General features: G+C 51.9%; 1 protein-coding gene across 3 annotated transcripts in view; it reads right to left on the bottom strand.

The window, feature by feature from the left end:
* The window catches only part of LOC105478434 (cartilage acidic protein 1), a 165,243-nt gene that overhangs the window by 32,740 nt on the left and 110,337 nt on the right, over positions 1–22,166 (bottom strand). For all 3 annotated transcript variants that reach the window (XM_011735721.2, XM_011735723.2, XM_011735722.3), the window contains exons 5-8: positions 18,747–18,903; positions 9,210–9,344; positions 5,847–5,992; positions 2,736–2,872 (exon numbers count right to left, since the gene is read on the bottom strand). In XM_011735721.2, the coding sequence (XP_011734023.2) occupies positions 2,736–2,872; positions 5,847–5,992; positions 9,210–9,344; positions 18,747–18,903 (575 nt within the window). The remainder of the gene's footprint in view (positions 1–2,735; positions 2,873–5,846; positions 5,993–9,209; positions 9,345–18,746; positions 18,904–22,166) is intronic.

The raw sequence follows: 22,166 nt of genomic DNA, 5'->3' as shown, positions 1-22,166 counted from the left end.
GTCTCTTTGACCATTTGTGTCCTGCAGCCTCTGCCACAGCTGTGCAGAGACACTTCTTGGTTCAGGTGACAATGCAGTTAAGGAGTCCTAAGGATAACACCCAGCAATTCCACTGCATTTCTGTGTTCTTTGAACACATTCTTAGGCAGCAACTATTGTGTATGGGGCCCTGCATGAAGTATGGTGCACAGTAGAAAGGATGGAGCTCAGAGTCCGTGTTAACAGGAACCACCATTCAGAGGGCTGAAGGCCCAGGGAGAGTGGGACGTGGGGAGTGCAGAGCTGGGAAAGCTCACCCGGATTCGGGCAATTAGGGAAGGTTCCCTAGAGGAGGGGTCAGCTAAGCTGAGACCACCATGGCGAGTGAACACATGTCGCTCAAATGAAGAGGGAGAATTGGGGGCTAGAGGGAGTCGGCAGCCTGAGGGTGAGGCTTGGCACAGCCCAGAACTGAAGGAAGCTTGCTGTGCCTGCTGCTTAGATGTAAACAGGGAAGTAGAAAGTGACGAGGCTGGAGACAGAGCCGGGCTATGTGGGTTGTGTCAAAGAGTTTGGACTTCATCCAAAGGCAATGGGGAGCTTCTAGAGGATCTATGGTGGGAAAGGGGTGTGGCCAGACTTGCATTTTCTCTGCAGGACTAGAAACAAGGAGAGCAGCTGGCGGAGGTGCAGGAATCTCCATGGGAGGCCAGGAGTGGTGTCATGGCGGTGGAGAATTAAGAGCAGATCGGAGACATGGCTACATGCAAAAGGGGGTGACCTTGCACACGGCGGTTGGCCTAGGAGTGTCCCTGTTCATGCATTTTTGCCTCTGTGATTCTTTTTCTTTTTTCCTTCTTCTTTATTTTTGTGCTGTGATTATTAAGAGGGCTCCCTTAAACTCTCATTAAGTGACTGTTTGGGTGATGAGTTCCCTGGATGCTGCAGGTATCATTAAAGGACGTGCAGACTCAAGCACACTGAGGCTTTGTGTCCCCACAGAGTGCCTGGCCTGTTCCTGGAGAGCACCAGGGCCAACGAGCCGACGATGCCTGTTCAGTGACAGGTGAAAAGCCCCTGTGGTGTGGGACAGTTGGGGGTTAAACTTCCAGAGCTGCCAGCTGAGTGCCAGTCCCAGCTGCAGCCCCTCTTGCTCTCCTCTCTGCTGTGTGCTCAGGACCCAGCCATCTGCCACGGGGACTTGGGGCACAGCCATATACCTGGGAAGTGGCTTCTGCTGCTGCTGCGTGGAAGCAAACACACTAACCCATTGGGCAGCCACGTGGTGACTTGCTCTGTCCACTGACAGCTCTGGACCAGCCTGCTTGTACTCCCTCCCAGCCCTGTCTCCCGGCTGCAGGGGACACTGGGAGATGTGAAGCAGGCTGGATGGGCAGGAAGACGGGGGAGGTACCTAGGTTCTAGAGCCACAGACAGGGGCACTAGATTCCTCAGTGCCCAGTCCTCATCCTCCTGGCGAGTGACACTTTATTAGCCAGAGAAGGAAAGCAGTGTCTCTGTTAACTAGCAATTGATCTTCTGCAATTAATCTGGAAGTTGTGAATAAGCTTTTTGCAAGGCACCTAATTAGTAAATCTAGCGCCTTTAGGGGGTGATTACATCCAGTCAGAATTGATGCTTTGTTAATAATTATATTTTAAAACACGCGTAGTCACACTCTTGCCTTTTAGTATAAATAGTTGGACCCTCCCGGGAGATGGGGTAGGGGTCTTGGGGGGCCAAGCAGATGATCTGGCACATGTCCTGGATGCAAGGCCCTGGCCCACCCGCCTTTTCCCACCTGGTCCTGAGACCTCTTGGAATGTTTCAGGCCAGGAACAGGGACATCTCAGGCCACATGCCTGCCCAGGACTCCACCTATCCAGGACTCATGGGGAGACCCTGAGCTCAGTTCCCCAACAGTGGTTCTCAAACTTCAATGTGATGAGAATCACCTGGTGCCTACTGTACTTGTTAAAATACAGATTCCTGGGCCTCACGCCCTGAGATTCTAAATCAGGAGATGTGGGGCAGGTCCCGGGATTCTGTACTTTAAGCCCTCTGGGTGATTCTGATGCCAATGGTCTCTGGATGTTCCCTTGGAGAAATATTGCCACAGCAAATCCAGCCCTTCCTCCCTAGACACACTGCTCAGAGGCCGCCTGCACATTCCCTCCATTTCTGAGACCCTTTTCCTTGTCTACCAGGAACCCTTGTCATCCAGAATTTCCCAAAGGATGGTTTGCAGAACACCAATCTCAACAGAAAAATCTGTGAAAGAAGTGCCCTGTGATCAGGCCTATTTGGAATACTCCATCCATCTTTTGGAAAATTAAAATATTCATGGTCAAGTTAAAGGCACTGAGAAGTCCTGCAGTAAATAAACCTGTATTTCCTTGGGCCCTGTAGCCCCTTTTTGTGGTAGTGATTGGATCCCGTAGCCCCTTTTCGTGGTAGTGTGGCTTTATCTTGTGGCGCTTGGTTTTTGGGCACACTTTGGGCCACATTCCTCTTCCCTTTCCCTGCAATAGCAGAGGCCAGCTCCTTGACCAGGCTTCGCCCTGCATTCCCACAGCCTCTTGCCCAGTCCTCGTCCTTCCCTCCTTTCTGTTTCTTCATCAGGGGACCTGCATTGACCTTGGCCTGACCACCTGGCCCTAGGAACCCTCCCCTTCTGATTCTTAAACCTTCTCCCTGACCGTTCCTCCCACCAGCTGTCAAGGGTGAAGGGCCACGAGCCAGGATGGAGCATCTACCGGAAGAGGCGGTTGGCTGAGGAGCTGCGGTAGGCGATGTTGTTGAAGAAGATCTCCAGCTCCTGGTCATTGTCAAAGTCAGCGGTGATGACTGTGCGGACAGGGGAGGGCATGGAGAACTTGGGCGAGGCGATGTCCTGGAGGAAACAAGGCTGGGGGTCAGCGGCAGGAGAGTGGGCTCGGGCAGGAGGCCAGCTCTCCTCTATGGAGTGTGGGGGCTATTAAAAATAAGAGGCAGCCCAACCCAACAGCTCCTCTCCTGCCTCCTCAAAAGGACCTGGGGGCTGCCTTTAGGATCATACAGACCTCAGGCTGCTTGTACCAGAAGAAGGAGGGAAGAATAACAGTCGTGATAGACACCAGTGAAGCGCTTAGCCGTTCCCTAGTCTGGATCACACCTGTCCATGCCTCCTGTCCATCCCTCGAGGCAGTACGGACATTAGCGTTCCCATTTGATGGGTGAGGTAATTGAGTCCTGGAGAAGGAGGGGAACTGCGATGTCACAGCTACTGAGTGGGGAGGCCAGGGCTTCTGATTCCGGATGCTGTGCCCTTTCTCCTAGGCATCCTTCCTCCTCCGCGCTGAGTCAGAAGCTGGGTGGGCCTGAAAATCTCTGTGCATCTAAATCCAGGCTCCACCACTGACTAGCTGTGTGATCTTAGGCAAGTTACTAACCCCCTCGGATCTCACCTTCCCCATCAGTAACGTGGGAATAATAATAGCTGCCTGGGTTGTGAGGATTGCATGTAAAATGCCTGGCACCGAGTGGGCATGAGACAGATCGCCGGCAGCCTGTCCTGCCTTACCTGCCACCCACCTCAGGGAAGGTAAAAGAGGTTACCTGTAGCTGTGGATTTGGCTGCTTCTACTACCTTATGTTGTTTCTTGGGAGCCTTCTTATTTTTATTTTTTGAGACATTTGCTTTGAGGGGGTTGTGGTATCAGCTACATCTGTCCAGTGGTATCAGCTACACCTGTCCAGGACTAATGGGGAGACCCCAGGCCCGGGATAGCCCAGCTGGAACTCCAAAGTGCTAGGAGGGTCTTGGGGGACCAGGCTAAGGGTCCCAGGTGTGTTTTTGCCTCTGAAACAGAAGGAGAGCTGGGAAGGGCAACCTTCTATTTCTGAGTGTAATATCCTCATCGTAGGTGGGTTTTTCCCTTAAAGACTTTGGGGTCTGTCCAAGTCCCAAAACCCACATGGAGAGGGCTGAGAAAGGTACAAGTGGTGTCTCTGGGAGTCTCCTCTACCCCAGGCTTGGGTCTGCTATCGGCCTCCTGCTGCAGGTCCTTTTTGGCGGCCACAGGGATGAGCAGGCTGGGTCAGCAGTCAAGCTGTCTGCTCTGGGGAGGCCAAGGAAGGAGGCTGTCTCCATCAGAGCAGTAATGAGGTTGAATAAGCCTGGCCAGCTGGTCAGGGTGGGTTGAGCTGGGCCTGAGGAGCCAGGGAGCAAAAAGATCTCAGGATCTCTAGCCATTATGATTCTATTGATTCTATAAAAATGGAAACCTCCCATAGCCCCCTTGGGGTTGCCCTATTCGATGCCTGAGCTTCCAAGATAATATATGTTAAGCTTAGCACAGTTCCTGACACATGGAAGACACTTGATAAATGGGGCATTTATTTATCATATTTTATTTAATTATTATTATTGCTCCTGAGAGCTCTGGGGAGGGGCCATCGGCCGAGTTAACAGGGTTCCTCGCCCTCAGCGCACTGGCGTTTGGGGCTGGATAACTATTTGCTGTGGGGCTGCTCTATGCACTGCAGGGTGTTCAGCCCTATCCCTGGGCTCTGCATACTAGATGCCAGGAGCACTCCCTTCCCCAGCTGTGACAAACCCAAATGTCCCGAGACATTGTCGAATGTCCTGGAGGGAGGGCAGCAAGATCATCCCTGTTGAGAAGCTGGGTGAGAACAAGAGCGGAATAAAGATGGAAATCGTCCAAGATCCCAGCAACAGCCGCCCTGGGTTCAGGGCATGCCTCCCCCCAACTCACACAGCCTGGGTCTCAAGCCTTAGCAGGGAGGGAGTGGCTGGGCCTGGGCCTCCCAAGGTGGCTGCCTACAGGGAAGGGACTTGGTAGGGGTGGCCTCTTCTTGGTCACACAGAAATGAGGTCCCTGGGGACTTCCCTGGGATAATCAAACCTCAGGGAAATCCTGGAACTTTCCCGTTTCCTCAGGGGTTTCTGGCAGACCTAGGTACCTGCAGAGCAGTCCTGGCTCCCTGAGATCAGTCCTGGCTCCCTGAGATCAGTCCTGGCTCCCTGAGATCAGCTTCAACCAGCCCACGCCCTCTGTTGTCCTCCCTGAGAAAGTCCCAAAGCCATGCCCCTCATGCTGGTGGCACCTCCATCACTGTCACTAACAGCCCTTTTGAAGAATTCTTGGCATTGTTCTATCAACAGCTCAGGGAGGGGCACAGAGGGGCTCGGAGGCCACCTTGCCTGCCATCTGCTGTTTGTCTTTAGGGGCAGCTGTTGGGAACTCCGTGGCTTCAATCTTCCATTCTCTCCACCACTTTGCCCTTGGTCTGAACGTCAGTCTGAAAAGGTCTGAAAAGCTGAGGCTGGGCTTTTGTGGAGTGTGCAGGGGACGCCATCCTGTATTCCCTGCACACTCCACAAACACTCACCCTGCTCTAGCTCCTGGATCCATTCCAGGAGCCACCGGGAAAAGTGGCCTGGATCCAGATAGTGCAGCCCACCTCCCAGGGCTCCAGCCCCCCTCGGAGGCTGCTCTCCTGCCTCCCTCTGCTGACCTGGCTCTTCCTACTCTTGGCTCCAGAGCTCCTACAGCAGCCCAGCTGTAGTCCCTCATCCCCTGGTGTAACCTTCCTTGTCACACCACCCCCACCCTGGGCCCTGAGAGCCCTGAGCCCTGCTCATGCCAGCCTGCAGCCTGGTGACTGAGTGCAGTAGCAGGATCTCAGCTCACTGCAACCTCCACCTCCTGGGCTCAAGATTCTTGTGCCTCAGCTATTGGAGTAGCTGGGATTATAGGCATGCACCACCACATCTGGCTAATTTTTTGTGTTTTTAGTAGAGACAGGCTTTGGCCATGTTGGCTAGGCTGGTCTTGAACTCCAGGGGTGAGGCCCCTTCTTACCCGAAAGCGGGCCTTCCCATGGGCACTCATCTGCAGATAGAGGCGGTGGGGGCCATTCCAGTTGCCATAGACGATGTCCACTTTGCCATCACGGTTGAAGTCAGCCAGGGCGACACCTCGCCCGTGCTGGTGGGGGTCGTCCACACCTGGGGAGGAGAGGCAGGAACTCTCAGGGCGGCATCCCCTGTACACTCCACAAACACCCTGTTCTAGCTCTGTGACAAGCAACTAGGGAGGGTGACTCTCACCTTATTCCTGGGAGGAGATACGGGAGACACAGCTGCAGTCTCAGAAGCTCTCTAGCTCTCTATAGGGGCAGGAGGTGGGACAGTCATGTGGTTTGAAAGAAGACCCGAGACTTGTGTTCAAGCTGTGTTTGCCCAGCATGCATATTATTTTTACCCTGTTTGGGGGCGGCATGAGTTGGGGGAGGGAGACTGGGGGAAATTCTGGAGGAACAAAGGCTCTTCCCAGCTTCCCCTAACACTGCCACTGGAAGACATTAAGCTGATCATGCCACTCTTTTGCTTAAGCTGATCACGCCCTCCAATCCTCTTGGGCAAAGTTCTAATTCTTCTAATTCCTGCCTGGGGAGCACAGGGCTCTGCCTGACCATGGTCCTGTCCACCTTATCTGGTCTTGATCTGGTCCCACTCTCCCCATCTTTCCAGCTCCTGGGCCTTTTCTCAAGCTGGTCACTCTACCTGGGATGCTCTCCCTCTAGCTCTAGGTTACCCAGCTCCTGATTATTCTGCTCTCAGCCACAATGTCACCTCCTGCAGGAAGCCCTCCCTGACCACCCATCTGAGACAGCTCATCTTGCCCACCCTGTCAGTCTCCCTGACAGCCTTCTAGTCTTCTCCTCCAACATGCTGATCACAATGTGCAGTTATGTTCCTTTGTGGCTGACTTGTTAGGGTCTGGTTTTCCCACTAGCCCTGACATTCCATGAGGTCAGGATTCTCTTCTCAGTTCACTTGGGTACACGCCACGTCTATCTCAGGGCCTGTGGTTGCCTGGTAGTTTTCAGTAAATACTTGCTGAATGAGTGCACAGACATAAATAACATGACAGAAGGCAAACCCGGGACGTGGGTGACAGCAGAGGAAATACTACAGCCACGACAGAGAAGCCCACAGCATGCCTGGCGAGATCTGGAAAGTGAAGCCTCTGTGCCCAATGCCACCTGCTTATACCATCCACTGAGTGGGTCCTGGGGGAGGACAGAGGGTGGCTTTGCCCAGAGCGATGGCCTGACCTCCTAGCGGCCCACTGGCCAGCGCATAGCTGAGAGACAAAGGTGAATGCGACTCTAAGCACCCACCCACGTTGACTCTCAGAGGACAAATAGCTATGGGTCGTCAGGCTCTCTGGGATGGCAGGCCACAGGACAATGTAATAGGCTGTGGGGATCAGAGACCCCAGGACACAGGGAGCTCTTGCCAGAAGGCAGGGTGGGGCCCCCTGAGAACCCTGGAGGCTGAGTGTCCTCCTGGGGGAGGGAAGGAGTTGGGGGGAGGAGTGGGGAGAAGAGGCAGTGAGACCTGGGCTTGAGAAAGAGGGTTTGCAGAGACTAGGGGCAGCCTCCAATCTCTAGGATTAATACTCCATTAATTCTCTGCCAAACTCCCTGGCCCAAATATCGGTGGCCTTCTGCATTGGCCCATTTCTCTCCTATCTACGAGGCACCTTGACAAGGAGCTGGTTCCCTTTCACGGGAATAATCGGGGCCAGGCTGCATTTCACAGCAGCATCTGTTTGGGTGATGAATGCCCTCTTGACATGTCTTGTTAAACCCCTGCAATCATTCTGACTTTCAATTACGGGCCTAGCACCTTTCCTCTCTCCTCCCGCCTGATACCTTCTCCCACTCCAACTTGTTCGCTCACCTCTGCTTCCATCTCTTTAACACCTTATCAAATCCTCTAGATTTTCTCCACTATCCCCTCCCCTTTGCTTTATGATTTTTCAGCAATGAGAAAATTTGCTGCCAAAGGATAGCACTAGGAGGGGTGAGCCAGGTGGGAGGACAGGCCAGGGGAGCCCAACTTCAGCCTTGCCAGAGAAGGACAAGACGTAAGGCAAGATTGGGGGCTGAATGGCAAAAAGCTGGGGGTGGGTGTGTGTTCTGGGCCAGTAGGTCCCCACAATGGAGCTCCTGGGCAGAAAGCTGGGGTGGTAGGTACTCGTAAGTCCAAGAATCCAAGAGAACGGACTGGCACACATGCAGGGATGTGATGTGAACTGCCGGCAAGAGCCAGAGCTTGCAGGACCCTTGATCTATGTGTCTAGATCCCACTCACCACTCCTGTAGGCCGGAACTCTTCCCCATGCCTCCAAGAAGGAGGTGAAATCAAACCTCCCATTCGTTGGCAAGGTGGGGGGAAATGGTCAGGGGCACGTGGGATGTAATCATACGTCCGAAAACTTGCAGGGTGTCCACTTTGCCATTCAGCAGAATTTACCGGGTGGGCACTGGATGCCAAGCCTTGTGTCAAGAATGAATAGAACCGTGACCCGGTCCTTGTAAAGCTCATAGACAGACCATGATGGCAATGTGGAGCCTGAGTGAGGTGTGCATGCCAGGGGCAGCAGGAGGAGGAAGGGCCAGTCTCTGCTAGGTGGCACAGGGGAGTCAGGAAAATCTCTGCAGAGGTGATATTTGAGGTGAACGATGAAGGCTAAACAGACATTCTGCAGGTAGAGAAGGAGGAGGGCAGTCCAGGCAGAGGCCATGGCAGGTGCAAAGGCCCTGAGGTGGGTGGGGGATGAGTGCAGAGGAAGGAGGAGAAGCAGAGCTGGGGGCCTGGGGCACTATTTTGTGTGGCTTTTATCCTGCTTCTTATTAGAGGAGGATATTTTTGTCTATTTCTGTTTCTAGAATGTCAATGCCTTTTCTGTGTGTGGGGTGGTCTTAGCCTGATTCAAGTGGGCATCCCTGGTTCCCAGCGCCAACCTGATGCTTAGCAGGGGCTCCATGAATGCTCACTGTATTGAACTGAATGTTGAAGATAAATGTGGGAGGGGGGCAAGGTGGGGAGAGGCAGCTTGGAGGATAGGTTGATGCTGAGAGACACAAGCGGGACTTGGAGGGTTGTGGGCAATCTCAGATATCGGGCAGGACAATGGGCAGGAGTTTCAGACCCCTTTCCCCAGCAGCAAACACTCCCTGTGGCTGGAGCCATGGGAGCTAGGGAATAGGAAGTGACAAGCAGCGTTTCTCCTGTGTGGTGCAGACGATGACTTGTCCTGCTCTCCCTGCAGCCAGAAGAGACCATGCTGGAGGGGGCAGGGAAGTCTGGAGTCCTCTGTGGTTCTGGGTTGAGGGGTCAGGGCGCACAGGGCATGGCTGCCTCCACTTACCCGCACTGGCCGCAGCGTCCACAAAGGTGCCATCGCCCCGGTTGTGGAAAAGGAAATTAGGCCCATTCTCGTTGTCGCAGAAGATATCTGAGGCACTGCTGCTGAGGATGGGGCCCACGCTGACGCCTCGGCCCCCTAGGAAAAGACATCAACCCACAGTGAGCGGCAGAAGCAAAGCCCCAGGCCCACCTGGAGGACAGGGCTGCCTCTGAGGCCTGGGGGGAACTGCACCGGAGGCTCCTCAGAGGATCCCGGAGGGAATTCTCCTTCCCGTGCTTTCCTGAGCCTAAATCTGGGCTCACGGTCTCCATGAACCTGCGTGGAAGGTGACAACACTGATGAAGAGGGAAGGAAGGAGCTCGACAGGACATGGGGACCCCACACAGAGGTCAGCGCCTGCCTTCCCCTTCTAAGAGAAGTGGCTGAACAATCATCTTAAATCCTAAACCCACAATAATCCTAAACCCAGCTCTAAGCATGCCATTTTAGTGAAGTCACAGATCCCCCGACAGCCTCCTGACTCCCGCTTTGAGTCATATGTATGCTGGTCCAGACCACTGGGTATGTCCTAGCTTTAAGAACCTGTAGGAACAGGTCCCAGCTGTAGGTACAAGGATGCTTACTTTGCCTTGTTTGACGTTAAACAATTACGTCCATTGATAGTGAAGGAGTTGAATGGATTACGGAGCATCCATATGACAAACCATTCTGCAGTAAAAAGACTGCATAGATCCATATGGATTGACTTGGAGGAATGCCTGTTTATATATGGTTGAAAGAATCAGCAGTTCACCAAGTAATGGTATTGTGTGATCTTGCTTTTATTTTTTAAAATAGGAAAATACATGCTAGTTCTGGATACACACGTTTGTGCAGGCTTATTCAGTTTGGAGAAAAGCGGGAAAGGCCACACTCCAAGCTGTGAACACTGGCTACCTTCCTTGATGGGGTAGGATTTGGGGAGGGAAAGAGAAACGATAGTTGGCCTTTTTTCTTTGAATGTCTTTGTAGTGTTTGACTTGTTGCAACAAGAACTGCTTCTGTAGTTTGAAAGGAAGAAATCCAATAAAGTATATATGTTTTTTAAAAAGGAAAGAAATCAAGCCAGCTCCACATTGGGCTTTGAAGTCTCTAAGATCAAATTTGAGCTATCCATGTCAAGAAGTCTAACCTTAATACGTCCTGAACAAACCACCCCCACCCAGTGGGTTTCAAATGAAGGCTCTCTGCTTGCCAGGCCCCACCTGCAGCTCCCAGGAACACAAATCTGCCCTGAGAAAGCCTTCCTTGAGCCACGCCCCCAAACACTGGAAATACTGTGCAGAAAATGGCTTGACCAGGATCAAGACATGGATTCTAGCCCCAGCCTGGCTTCTAACAAGCTCTGTGGCCCTGCGAAATTTACGTTACCCTTGAGCCTCAGTTTCCTCATTTGTAAAATGGGGGAGAGTCCGACCTGCCTTTTCTACTTTGGGGTTTTGAGAGGACCAAATGAGGTAAGATACACCTGTCAGAATGACCATTATCAAAAAGATGAAAGATGACATGTGTTGGCAAGGGTGTAGAGAAAAGGGTACCCTTGTATACTGGTGGTGGGAATGTAAATGAGTACAGACATTATAAAAAAAAGCATAAGGCTCCTTAAAAATTAAAAATAGAACTACCATATGATCCAGCAATCCCACTACTGGGTATATATATCCAAAGGAAATGAAATCAATGTGTTGAAGAGATATCTGCACTCCGAGGTTCACTGCAGCATTATTCACAATAGCCAAGATACGGAATGAAGATATGAAGTGTCCATCAATGGATGAATGAAAAAGAAAACGTGATATATATACGTAATAGTATTACTCAGCTTTAAAGGAGAAAATCCTGTCATTTGTGACAACGTGGATGAACCTGGAGGACATTATGCTAAGTGAAATAAGCCAGGCACAGAGAAGCAAATACCACATGATCTCACTTATACGTGGAATCTAAAAAAGTTGAACTCATAGAAGCAGAGAGTAGAATAGTGTTTACTAGGGGCTAGGGGTAGGGGTGTTGGGGAAATGTTGGTCAAAGGATACAACATTTCAGTTTAACGGGAGGAATAAGTTCAAGGGATCCATTGTACAACATGGTGACTTTAGTTAATAAGAATGCACTATATACTTGAACTTGCTAAGAGAGTAGATTTTAAGGGTTGCCACCACATTAAAAAAGTATGTGAGGTAATGCATATGTTGATTAGCTCAATTTGGCCATTCCACAGTGTCTACATTATTTCAAAACCTCATGTTGTACGATGAGCTGTATGAAGGGCTCTGTGGATGCTGCAGCAGCTTGCTGCTCAGAGCCAGGTCTGAGAAGCAGTTGCAGGAGTGTCACCTGGGAGCTTGCTAGAATTGCAGAATCTCAGGCCCCCAATGGAATCAGAACCTGCATTCTAACAAGACCCCTGGGTGGTTTATGTGTGCATTAAAGTTTGAAAATACTGCTCTAAAAGGTTGTTTACTATAATAAAAAGAGTTATCAGAGCACTCCAGAAGAACTTGATTTTTAAAAAAATAAAGCTCAAGCAGACCTATGTAAAGAAAGGCCAGGCCTCCCTCACCCCCACCCGCCTCTGGATGGGGCAAAGGTTTCCCCAAAGTGACCATGCTTATTTGAGACAGGGGTTCTCTTGGTCTCTAGGTGCCTCCCATCCTCTGAGAGATGCCCCCAGGGGAAATCATGGGGCCTTTTTCGCCTATGCAAATGGAGCCTGCCCATCAGAGCTGGCATTTGGGGCCAGGGAGATGGGGTGGGGCGATGGCACTGCCACTCTTATTGCGCTCATAGTTAACACATTCTGGGCTGGATGCCTCCCAGATTCCTCCCAGATAATCTCATTAGCTGCCAAAGAGAGCCCAAGCCACATGAAAATGAAGCCACTGAATTCACATTGCCCCTCTGGAATGTCCTCCAAGACACAGCATGCACTCTTTATGATGGGAGCTATGGAGTGGCATGGGTGGCTGCCAGAGGCCTGTCCTAAAGCTAGCAGGAAAGCATGTGGGGTCACAACCTGGGCACCACCTCTGTCCATTAAAAGAGGTGCCACTAAGTGGTTGCTGGCAGCTGTCCCTGCCCTGGTCTTACCAGCTTCTGTGAGAATCCCTTGGCCCTGCCCGGGCCCCTGGAAATTCCAGGTGGGACTCAGGGACTTGCCTCCACATAGCTTCATCCTTCTTCCTCCGCTTCCACATCCTCCAATTTCCTCTCTGCCTCTGGCTCCCAAGCTGTGACACATTCCCTTCATTTTCTACAAAGCAGGTTATTTCCCTTTTGGACAAATTTCTAAATCTTTCTAATTAACTAATTGGGTTGGGTTGAAGCCTTGTACCATTTGTAACCTGTAATTACTAGAAAATTGCCATGGTAACCACACTACTAATTAGCCACAATTTATTGCCATGGCAACCGGACCATAACAGAGATGTTACCCACACCTCCTTTTCGGCAAGTTGGCTGCATAGTTGGGGAGCAGGTGAGTCGACAGTCAGGAAGCTGGCCTCCTGGGCGCCAGTCCCAGCAGCTTTAACGATGGAGGCCCAACTGGGGGCTGAGGTGGGGCAGCCAGGTACCTGCACCCCTCACTGATGCCACAGGGAGATGACTCCCAGGTCGACAAGCAAATCTTCAAACCAATAGAATCCACCCATCATTATGTAGGCTGCCATGCCTACTCCCTACCAGGCCATTGTCAAAGGCCAATTATTCAGTAAATGTCTTCTACCAGGACTTTCCCCTCCTCTCCTCTCTCCTTTGTCACACCCTCCCTCTCCTCCATCTCTTAAGGTTTAGCACACACCAAATTTGGTCACCCAGGGGGCTGTTAGGAACATCTTTATTTAGCTTTGGAGAATGATGTTCTAACAGGGAATTAACTCCACCTTGCATCAATTAATTCTTTTATAATTTGAGGCCAGCGCATTCTCTTAGGGCTGGAGAGGCAGCACTGGTGGTGGGAGACACTACAGGACCAGGGGTCAGAAAGTCCAAGTTTGAGCTGTGTGACCTTGGGCTCATTACTGAACCTTCCTGGGCTTCTGTTTTCTCAGCTAGAACATAAGAGTGGTAATAATAATGGCTCCTTCTCGGGGTTGTCATAAATATTAAGTGAGCTGGTCTTTGGAAGGTGCCTTGGAAAATGTCAGGTGCCACATAGTCATTAGCTGGGACTATTTACCACCTGCTGGGTGAATAATATCCCTTTATTTTTCCCAGCACTTTCAAGCTTCAAAGGCCTCCTTGTTCGGCTGTTGGGGTGTGAGTGCTCCTCCCTGCCCATCCCTGCTGAAGGCTTCTGCTCACTCTGCCCGCCAGGCTGGGTAGGGGGTGGGGTTAGAGGGAAAAATGCCCCTTTGAGGTCTCCATTTCCTCCAGCCACATTCTGGCACTCTGATGATCTGTTCATTGAGCCCAACCCTGATAGGGCAGCCTTGGTTGTCCTCAAGAACCATCCCTCTACCTCTGAGCCCTGGCACGCTGGCAATGCAGACCAAAGTACAAGTCAGGTGCAGGCAATCCATCTCTCAGACTGCATTTAGGCCAGCCCTCAGGGACTGGGGGGTGAGACAGGGAAAGGTGGTGAGGAGGGGGTGTGTGCATGCCGCTGAACTTCTCCAAGCTGTGGGTCTGAGGACCCAGGGATGAGGCAGCACATGGATTCGCGGTGCTGAGGTAAAGCCTCTTGGTTCCTGCCTGGCCTCTGCGCCTCCCCTCCTGCAGGATCACGGGAAGCATGCTCTCCAGGCCTCAGTTTCCTTCCTGTAAAGTGGGTGGGAATTGAGAAGATCTCCAAGACTGCTACTAGCTTACTTTGCAATGAATGAATCCTCCAGGGTGGACACAGGATAAGCGTGTTGGGGGCCGATCCCTGTGCCCATCTAGCCCTGTACCCTCTGCATCAGCGGAGACTCTGAGGTAAGCCCCCTCAGCCAGGGAACTTGGCCATCTGCTGAATAGAACCTTAACAGAAACATGTTTCTGGTGGATGCCATGATTTGCAGGCTGCCAAGAGCATCCAAGATATTGTAAATGAGTAGGGCAGAGATGCTGGAAACGTGGTGCAGGAATGGGCAGAGTGTGTGCGTGTGCGTGTGTGCGTGTGCGCGTGCGTGTGTGTGTGTGTGCACATGCTGCAGAATGGGGTGTGAAGATCAAGTACGGGATGGTAACAGGGTCTCTCATCCTAAATTTCCTGAAAAATTATAAGACAAGGTAACTATGTAGGTGCTGGTGTTGCCACTCCCAAGCCTTCTGGGAGCCTTCAGAAGCTGGGCAGGACTTGACTATTCTGTGTGGTGGGTATTAGACAAGGACACACCCACCCTCGTCCTTCCTGCCCTGTGTCTGCAGAATGTTACGGCAAGGGGTGGGGCAGCAGGACAGGCCCCATCATTTGTTTCCTCTTGACAGAGGAGGGATTTGCAGTGGCAAAGCTGGGGGTGTAGCCTGGGGGTATAACCTGGAGTGGCTAGCCACAGGCTTGACATTTCTTTAAAATCTCCTGTGTTAGCTGAGAAAAATGCACACAAAAATTACATTTCAATTCTGTAACATATCTGTGTTTGTTTTAAAAGAAACATAATGTTCCCCCTGATACTCATCAAATGCATCTGACACCCCTGGAAAATGGTCTCTGTGTGTCCTGGGCTTTGAGTACCCCTAGCAGGCCCATGCTGCACTCCCTGGGGGTCCCGGGCCCTGGCTTGGGAGCCTGTCACTCCAGCCCTGCCTGGTCCTTGGCTGTCAGATCTGGCTTCACTCCCGATGAAAGGCCAGCGCCTGCCTGGGAAGCTAGGAGGCCCCTTGGCCCCCACTCTGTGGCCCCTGGTTGAGCTCGCTGGTGAGGATCTGCCAGAAGGCCTCAGCTGGGCTTTAGGCATCTCCGTCTCCTTCAATAATGACTTCCTATAAATCAGGTCTGCCCTCCGCTTTGTTCCACACTGCTCCCAGCCAACAGCAAAACTCCCCACCCGACATCATAAATCCACCTTCATTTTCTTTCTGAATTTCTTTTAAGGCTTCTTTAATCACCACCTTGCAGCCTGGACAGATGCTGCCTCAAAGGGTGAGGCCAAAATGCAGAGTTCCTGGGGAGGAGGCAAGGCCTGCGGGAGGCCGGGCAGGCGGGAAGGAGAGCAGAGAGATGAACTCCATGGGGGATGGGGATGAAGATCCCACTGGCCATGCCCAGGACTGGAGGTTTGGGGGGACACACAGAGAATGTTTCCCAGGCAGGGGCTGGGCCTGCTTCTCTTGTGCACCCCCCTGTGCCTTGCACAGTGCTCCCTGTACCCAGGAGATGCCCAGCAGAGGGCCCTGGCATCGCTCTGGCAGAGCCTCAGAGCAGGAGGTATTGGTATTTGCTATACTCCGTAGGCACCATCCGTGTGCCAAGCCATGTGCCAGCCATGTCCCATGTGCACCTCCTTTCATTCTCACAACAGTCCCATTTTGAAGGTGAGAAAATTGAGGCTGGGAGAATAGTGTGCCCACTACTGCCTAGGCTGTAATGCACGGGGTAGGCTGAACCTGCACCTGTGGCCTGGCTCCAAACCCCGTCCCCTCACCTGCTAGCTCAATGCCCTTAGAGAAGCTGAGGGGCATGCCCAAGGTCACTGGGGCCTGGACTGTAGAGGCAGTGCAGGACTCCTGCCTCCCACCTTTCCCTCCTCTGGTTCCATCTGGTTCCATGCCAGGGCCTTGGACATGGCCAGAGCCCAGGCCATGGCCAGAGCCCAATTTCCAGGATTCCCAGGCAGGGCAGCTACAGGCACTGTCCTGGCTTCAAGAGGCCTCAAGCAGCCGGGGAAGCTGGGGACCAGGGGATGGGAGAGTGGTCTTCCTGCTGCCCCAGTCTCTCTCCCAATCTCTCGCTCGGCCACCCTCCCGGGGCCCTCGAGTCCCCCGAGAGCTGGCACACTGGCCACTAGATGGCACTGTGACCCAGCGGAGCAGCTGCAGCCACGGGAATGGATAATGTCTAGAGAGGAGGCCTCCCCTCCCCCTCCCGCAGTGCCGAGGGCCGGTGCCTGGGTAGCACCTTTGCCCGGCCCGCCCCGGGGTGGCTGGACCTCCCCCGCTGCTCTGAACACTCAGCCAGGCAGCTGCTTCAGCCACAACCACCTGGGTGGGGCTGCCTCAAGTCCGGGTGCCAGCCTGGGGCTGTCTTCCCAGTGGGTGTGGGCCTCCCCTCACAGCCCCTTCTGTCTTGCAGGATGGCAGGATTCTCAAGCTGGAGGTCATCGGAAAGGTCAGAGGGCTGTGGCAGTTTAGGCGTCAGGAGGAGATGGGCTCTAAGTGCCAGCTCTCTACAAACCTCCTGTGTGACCTTGGGCGAGTCCCTTCTCCCTGGATCTCGCTCTGTTCTTTGTAAAATGGGAGGTTCTCCCAGGTCGTACAGCTGTCTAGCAGGCAGGTGCTGTGTGTATTGGCTCCAGGGACCTCCCAGCTCCCTGAGTGCACATCTGGACGTGACCTGCCCCTTCCGCCTGCTTCCCTCCCAGCTTCTCTGGACCCCTGGCACTGGAGTGGTGCTGAGCGCTGGCCACGCGCCCAGAGCCTCAGCCATCAGGCCGGGCTCAGCATGGCGGCCCTTACATTTGGGGTCCATTCCTGGGGCTCGGGGGTGGGGGGAACTCTGGGCTGGTTTTCCAGCCAGATGTCCATGTGTCATTAGCTGAGTGACAAGGGGGACTGCAGGGTAGTGTTGGGGGGCTTGGCGGGCAGGGAAAGGGTGGGCTGGAGAAGGTGGGCCGACAGAATAGTAACATGGTGGGCCAAATAGGTTCTTGTCAGCCAAATGGCTTTTGGAAGTCTGCAGAGCTGCTCGAACGTGTCCTCTGGGCACGCCAGCTGCCCCAGCCTCCCTCCACACCGAAGCTGCTGCTTCTTCCTTGAACCGCCTGTCCTTCTAGCCCAGCCGGCACAGTTGGCTGGTGCTTCCATCCCCACCGTGCTCCTCAGCTGCCCCCTCTGGGTCTCCTCCTTCCCCCTCCTCGGTTCTGTGCCAGCCCAATCAGCGTGAACAATGCCCCCTTCGTGCTGAAACTCAGCCGCAACCTCCAAATTCTTTTATTCTGCATCTAGCCTGCTCTCCCAGTCTTTACCTCCCTTCCACCTCGTCATTTTCAAGTGCTTCATTCCCCCAGTGCACCCCCTTCCCTTGCAAGATCAAGGCACTTAATTGCCAAGCCAGCCCAGTGCACAGAACTGGGAACTATTCAGAAAAATTGACTGTACAAATCTAAGCTGAAGCGCCTGCATGTTTATTTCTTTTCCGGGGGAAACATGGTTTATTACTGACACAGCCTTTCCATGGTACCTTCACGCGCAGAGCTCTCAGGCACTTAGCTGGGGCTTGAGCTGTGCTAACTATTTTATTGTCTAGTCATTTGTTCCCAGAAACTTTGTCAGACAGGTCAACATTAATCTTCCCCCTTTCACCAGGGTGAAAGGTGGTTAGAGAAAGGCATCGTAAACTCAGGAGAGGCAGTGACAACCCTTTCTGGGCAGGACTTTGAGATGATGCCACCACCCAGGTGTCTGGAGGCAGGGGGGTGCCCCAAAGGACCCCTCAACCATCCTTCCAGCCCCAGGATTCAGACTGAGGAAGGCTGCCACTTTGGAAGCCTCTGCTGCACACTTTGGGATGGATATGTCGGGAAGGCTGACCAACAAGAGGATCTGTCTGTCCCAAGTGCAGGTCAGGTGTGAGTGTGGCTTAAGTTCACATGACAAGTTGTTATGTACAGCTCTGGCTTCCTGATTTTTGGCACCCAAAACAGGAACTGGATTGCTCTGCCATCAGCAGTCTATTGGCAGATTATCAGAGTTTAGTCAGCAGCCGTGCTGGAATTAGAAAAACAGCCTTGCCTAGAAAGATCTCCCTGTCAGAGACTCTGACAATAGGTCCCCCATCCAGAAAGATGAGGGGGGAGCGTGCCTTCAAAAAAAAGTGCTGGAGAGGTTTTGGAACAAGAACACAATTCTTTGAGCTCAGTTATCCGAGACGGGACCCAGCTGAAGCCTAGGGATTTAGCACTCAATTCCTGGTTGCTTATGTGTAAGTAAATAATTTCATCTGCGATTTGGCAATAAAGAATGCTTTAAATCTTGGCTTTTGTGATTTGTCAGTTTTCTCCTACAGAACCTGCTCACCCATCACTGAGGTTACCAGAGGGAGTGGGGCAAGAGGTTCCAGGGAGAGAACGATGTTGTGATGATGTGGTTCTCACATCCATTTTCCAGCAAGCCAGATGTCCCCTCTTGGGTGCCCTGAAACTCATACCTGCCAGACATCTCACCAACGCTTGGAGAGGCAGTGTGGGAGAGGCCTTCTGTGGGTGGCAGGATGGCATAGAGCCTTTATTTCCCCTCCCCAGGGACATAAGGCCACCCTTTCCTTGTGGTCTCTGATGAATTAGACTCAGCCTTGCAGGGCCCTGGACCCCAGCCCCAGCCCCTCCAGCACACCGCCTCCCACGTCACTCTGCGTACCTGTATATTTGCTGACCCCAGCCTCAGCAGCCACATCTCTGAGAGCCAGAATGCCCTGGGAGAGGTCACTGGCCTCAGGGTCCATTTCAATGAGGGCATCAGGGCCCACATTACCGTAGGCGTAATTGGCAATGTAGATAGAGTAGCGTCCAGAGCCCTGAGGAAGAAGGGAAGGAAGCGGTGAGCAGGCCCACCTTGGCTCATCCCAGAAACCGCCCCCGCCCCACCCCAGGTAGGACCGTAGCTCTTTCACAGGGTTGGGTTCTTCTCCCCAGGTCTGTTGCGAATGGCCTTGCAGACTGTGCATGGCGCACTTCCAGAGGGGCTTTTCACAAAGGCTGCCGTGTGAATGACACTCCTGGGAGTCGTACAACAAAGCAGGCTGCTTCTCCTTCCATCCTGTTCCAGAAGAATACATCCCTCCCTCTCCCCCACAACCACCTTTTTATAGACAATTTTCTAATGTGCCTCCCTCCAGCTGAGCTCTCTCCAGCTGCCAGCCAGGGTAGCTGCTCAATAAATATTTGCTGATTGATTGATCTACCAATTCCCATTATTCTCAGTCTCTCTCTCTCCCATTCAAGCTCACTCCAGCCAAGATGACAAGCAAATTCCTGAGCCATCTCCCTCCCCCTGTTCCCACCCCGCGCTTCTTCATTCCCCTGTTTTGGTAGCCCAAGAGGCACAGATTTGCAGGGGTCCTACTTCCCTCTTCCATTCCCTTATTTCCCCCGTATTACCAGGAAGAAAGATTATATCACTTCCGTCTTTATAACACTGTCTCAAAGATTCGCTTTTCCCTTTGCATCCAGGAGCAGCCTTGGGCACCAGCTCCTCTGTGCAAGAGTCATTCTCTTCACTAGTCCAAAACACCGCTGATGAAAGACTCTTCTCTTCTGCCTGTTGTTATAATGGTGCTATTTCTTCAATGGATGACTTCTTCCCAAGAGATCCACACACTTTCTAAATCAGTTTTCTGGCTTTTCTCTCATCCTTTTCATCACTTCCCTCCAATTAATTAGACAGTAAATATTTCTTAAGCTCCAATGATGTGCCAAGTGCTGTGTTATAAATGTACTTAAGACAAAATCTCTGACTGTAGGTTGCTTATAGTCTAGTTTGAAAGACAAGCCATAAACCTAAAAGGACCTAAGAGAAACTGTTGAGCTCACGGCAACAAGACTGGTGGTTCCCTTTCCTTGCTTCAATTTCTCATCCATTGGCACCATGAGCACAATTCTTGTTCCACCGAACTGGTCAGCAACTTTATATCTTTGTGGGTTTTTTTTTTGTGTGTATTTTTTTTGTTTGTTTGTTTGGGTCGCGCTCTGTTGCCCCAGCTGGAGTGCAGTGGTGTGATCTCGGCTCACTGCGGCCTCCACCTCCCAGGTTCAAGCGATTGTCCTGCTTCAGCCTCCCAAGTAGCTGGGATTACAGGCGTGCACCACCACTCCTGGCTAATTTTTGTATTTTTTAGTAGAGATGGGGTTTCACCATATTGGTGAGGCTGGTCTTGAACTCCTGACCTCAAGTGAACCACCCCCCTGGGCCTCCCAAAGTGCTGGAATTACAGGCGTAAACCACCGTACTTGGCCAATCTTTGAAGGGATCATTTTCTTTGAGGAAGCTGATGAAGAGCCACATGAGTCTGTCTAACTGGTGGGTGAGGCCAAGGAGGGAGCTTAGAGTTTCCTGTTAAGAGTCTCCTGGGTGACACAGATGTATCAACAATGATACAAGCATATGGCAGAGAGCATGGACAGGATTTCCTGGGTGCCCAGAAGAGGAGCTCCTAACCCAGGGGAAGGGCACCTAACCATGGGAAGTTCCCAAAAGCTTTCCTTAAAGGAGTCTCATTCAGGTGAATTGGAGGGAAAAGAACCTTCCAAGTAGAGATGAGAAAGAGAAGGATGTATGTAGAGAAACTACAGCAGTTAGTTCAATGTTGCTGGAATATAAAATGCAAGGCAGAGAGTGTCAAGGGGTGAAGCTGGAGAAGGTGGTAAATTTGTTCCCTACAGATTGCTCTGCTCCTTCTCTTTTGGTTATCTGAGTCTTTATGCTGCTACCTAGAAATCTGTGCTTTACAAATCTTGCTACTCAAAGTGGTCCCTACACCAGTAGCACTGGTGACCTCTGGGATCATGTTTGAAGTGTAGACCCTCAGCAAACCCCCCCGCCCCCTGTAAGATCTGCTGAATCAGAATCTGCATTGTAGCAAGACTGCCATGTGATTCCTGTGCAAAACTGAGTTTGAGATGCACTGCTTTACAGTACAGCCTATTTTTTTTTTTTTGACAAGGTCTCCCTTTGTCACTCAGGCTCGCTGCAGCCTCGACTAGGCTCAAGCGATCCTCCCACTCCAGCCTCACAAGTAGCTGGGACTGTAGGTATGCACCACCACACCCAGCTAATTTTTTTTTTGTTTGTTTGTTGTAGAGACAGAGTCTCCCTATGTTGTTGAGGCTGGTCTTGAACTCCTGGTGTCTCAATCTATCCTCCTGATTTGGATGCCCAAAGTGCTGGTTAAGGGTTTGAGCCACCACACCTGGCCTAACAAGGTTTCTTGATTAGGGGAGAACTTTGAGAAGTTCTCAGCCATCCGAGGCTGTGCAGAATGACTGGATGAAGAGTGAATGAAGGGGCCAAAGAGGAAAGTGCACCATCACAAACCGTTCCCAACCCTACCAGCTGGCAGCAGTCTCATCAACAAATGAGCAATAAGTTCAGTGGACTGAAATTCACTCTGCCAGAAATTAGGATATTTACAAAATTCAGTTATGCCTAGTTCCTTACTTTGATTTATCAGGGGGATAAACTGACAAACACAGATGTGTTACGGTTGTAGAAGACTGCAGAAAATCACATGTGAACTTGACCACGGTAATTCTGGGAGGGTGAGATGATTCCAAGGGAAGGAAGATGTTTCTGCAGCTTTGGGGCCAATGCAGTGGTTCCCACACTTTAGCCTACATCAGAATCACCTGGGGGGCTCGTTAAAACACAGATTTTTTTTTTTTTTAACATCTGGCCCCATCCCCTGAGTTTCTGACCAACAGGTCTGGGGTGAGCCATGAGAATCTGCATTTCTAACAAGTTCCCAGATGATGCTGACACTGCTGGTCTGGGAACCACATTTTGAGAACCCTGATCCAGGGCCATTAGCCCGGGTCCTAGTCTAGAGCCTGCCTCTAACTGCTCGTTGTCCTTGGGTAAATCCCTGGCTGCCTCCAGGCTGCATCTCCTCAGATGTTAAATGGGGATCATATTCCCCCTGCTTCCTGGCAGGGTTGTTGAGAAGATTAAATGAGACAACGTATGTGAAAAGTCTTTGAAAAGATAAAAATGCTATATAAACATGAGGCATAATCATTATTGATCAGAGGACGTTCTTGTAAGAGATCAGTTTTGAGCTGGATC

Source organism: Macaca nemestrina, chromosome 9 (assembly GCF_043159975.1).
Source record: "Macaca nemestrina isolate mMacNem1 chromosome 9, mMacNem.hap1, whole genome shotgun sequence".
In the NCBI taxonomy this organism is placed as follows: Eukaryota; Metazoa; Chordata; class Mammalia; order Primates; family Cercopithecidae; genus Macaca; species Macaca nemestrina.
Note: the sequence above shows the minus strand (reverse complement) of the source record. Positions and strands in the feature narration are given on the sequence as shown.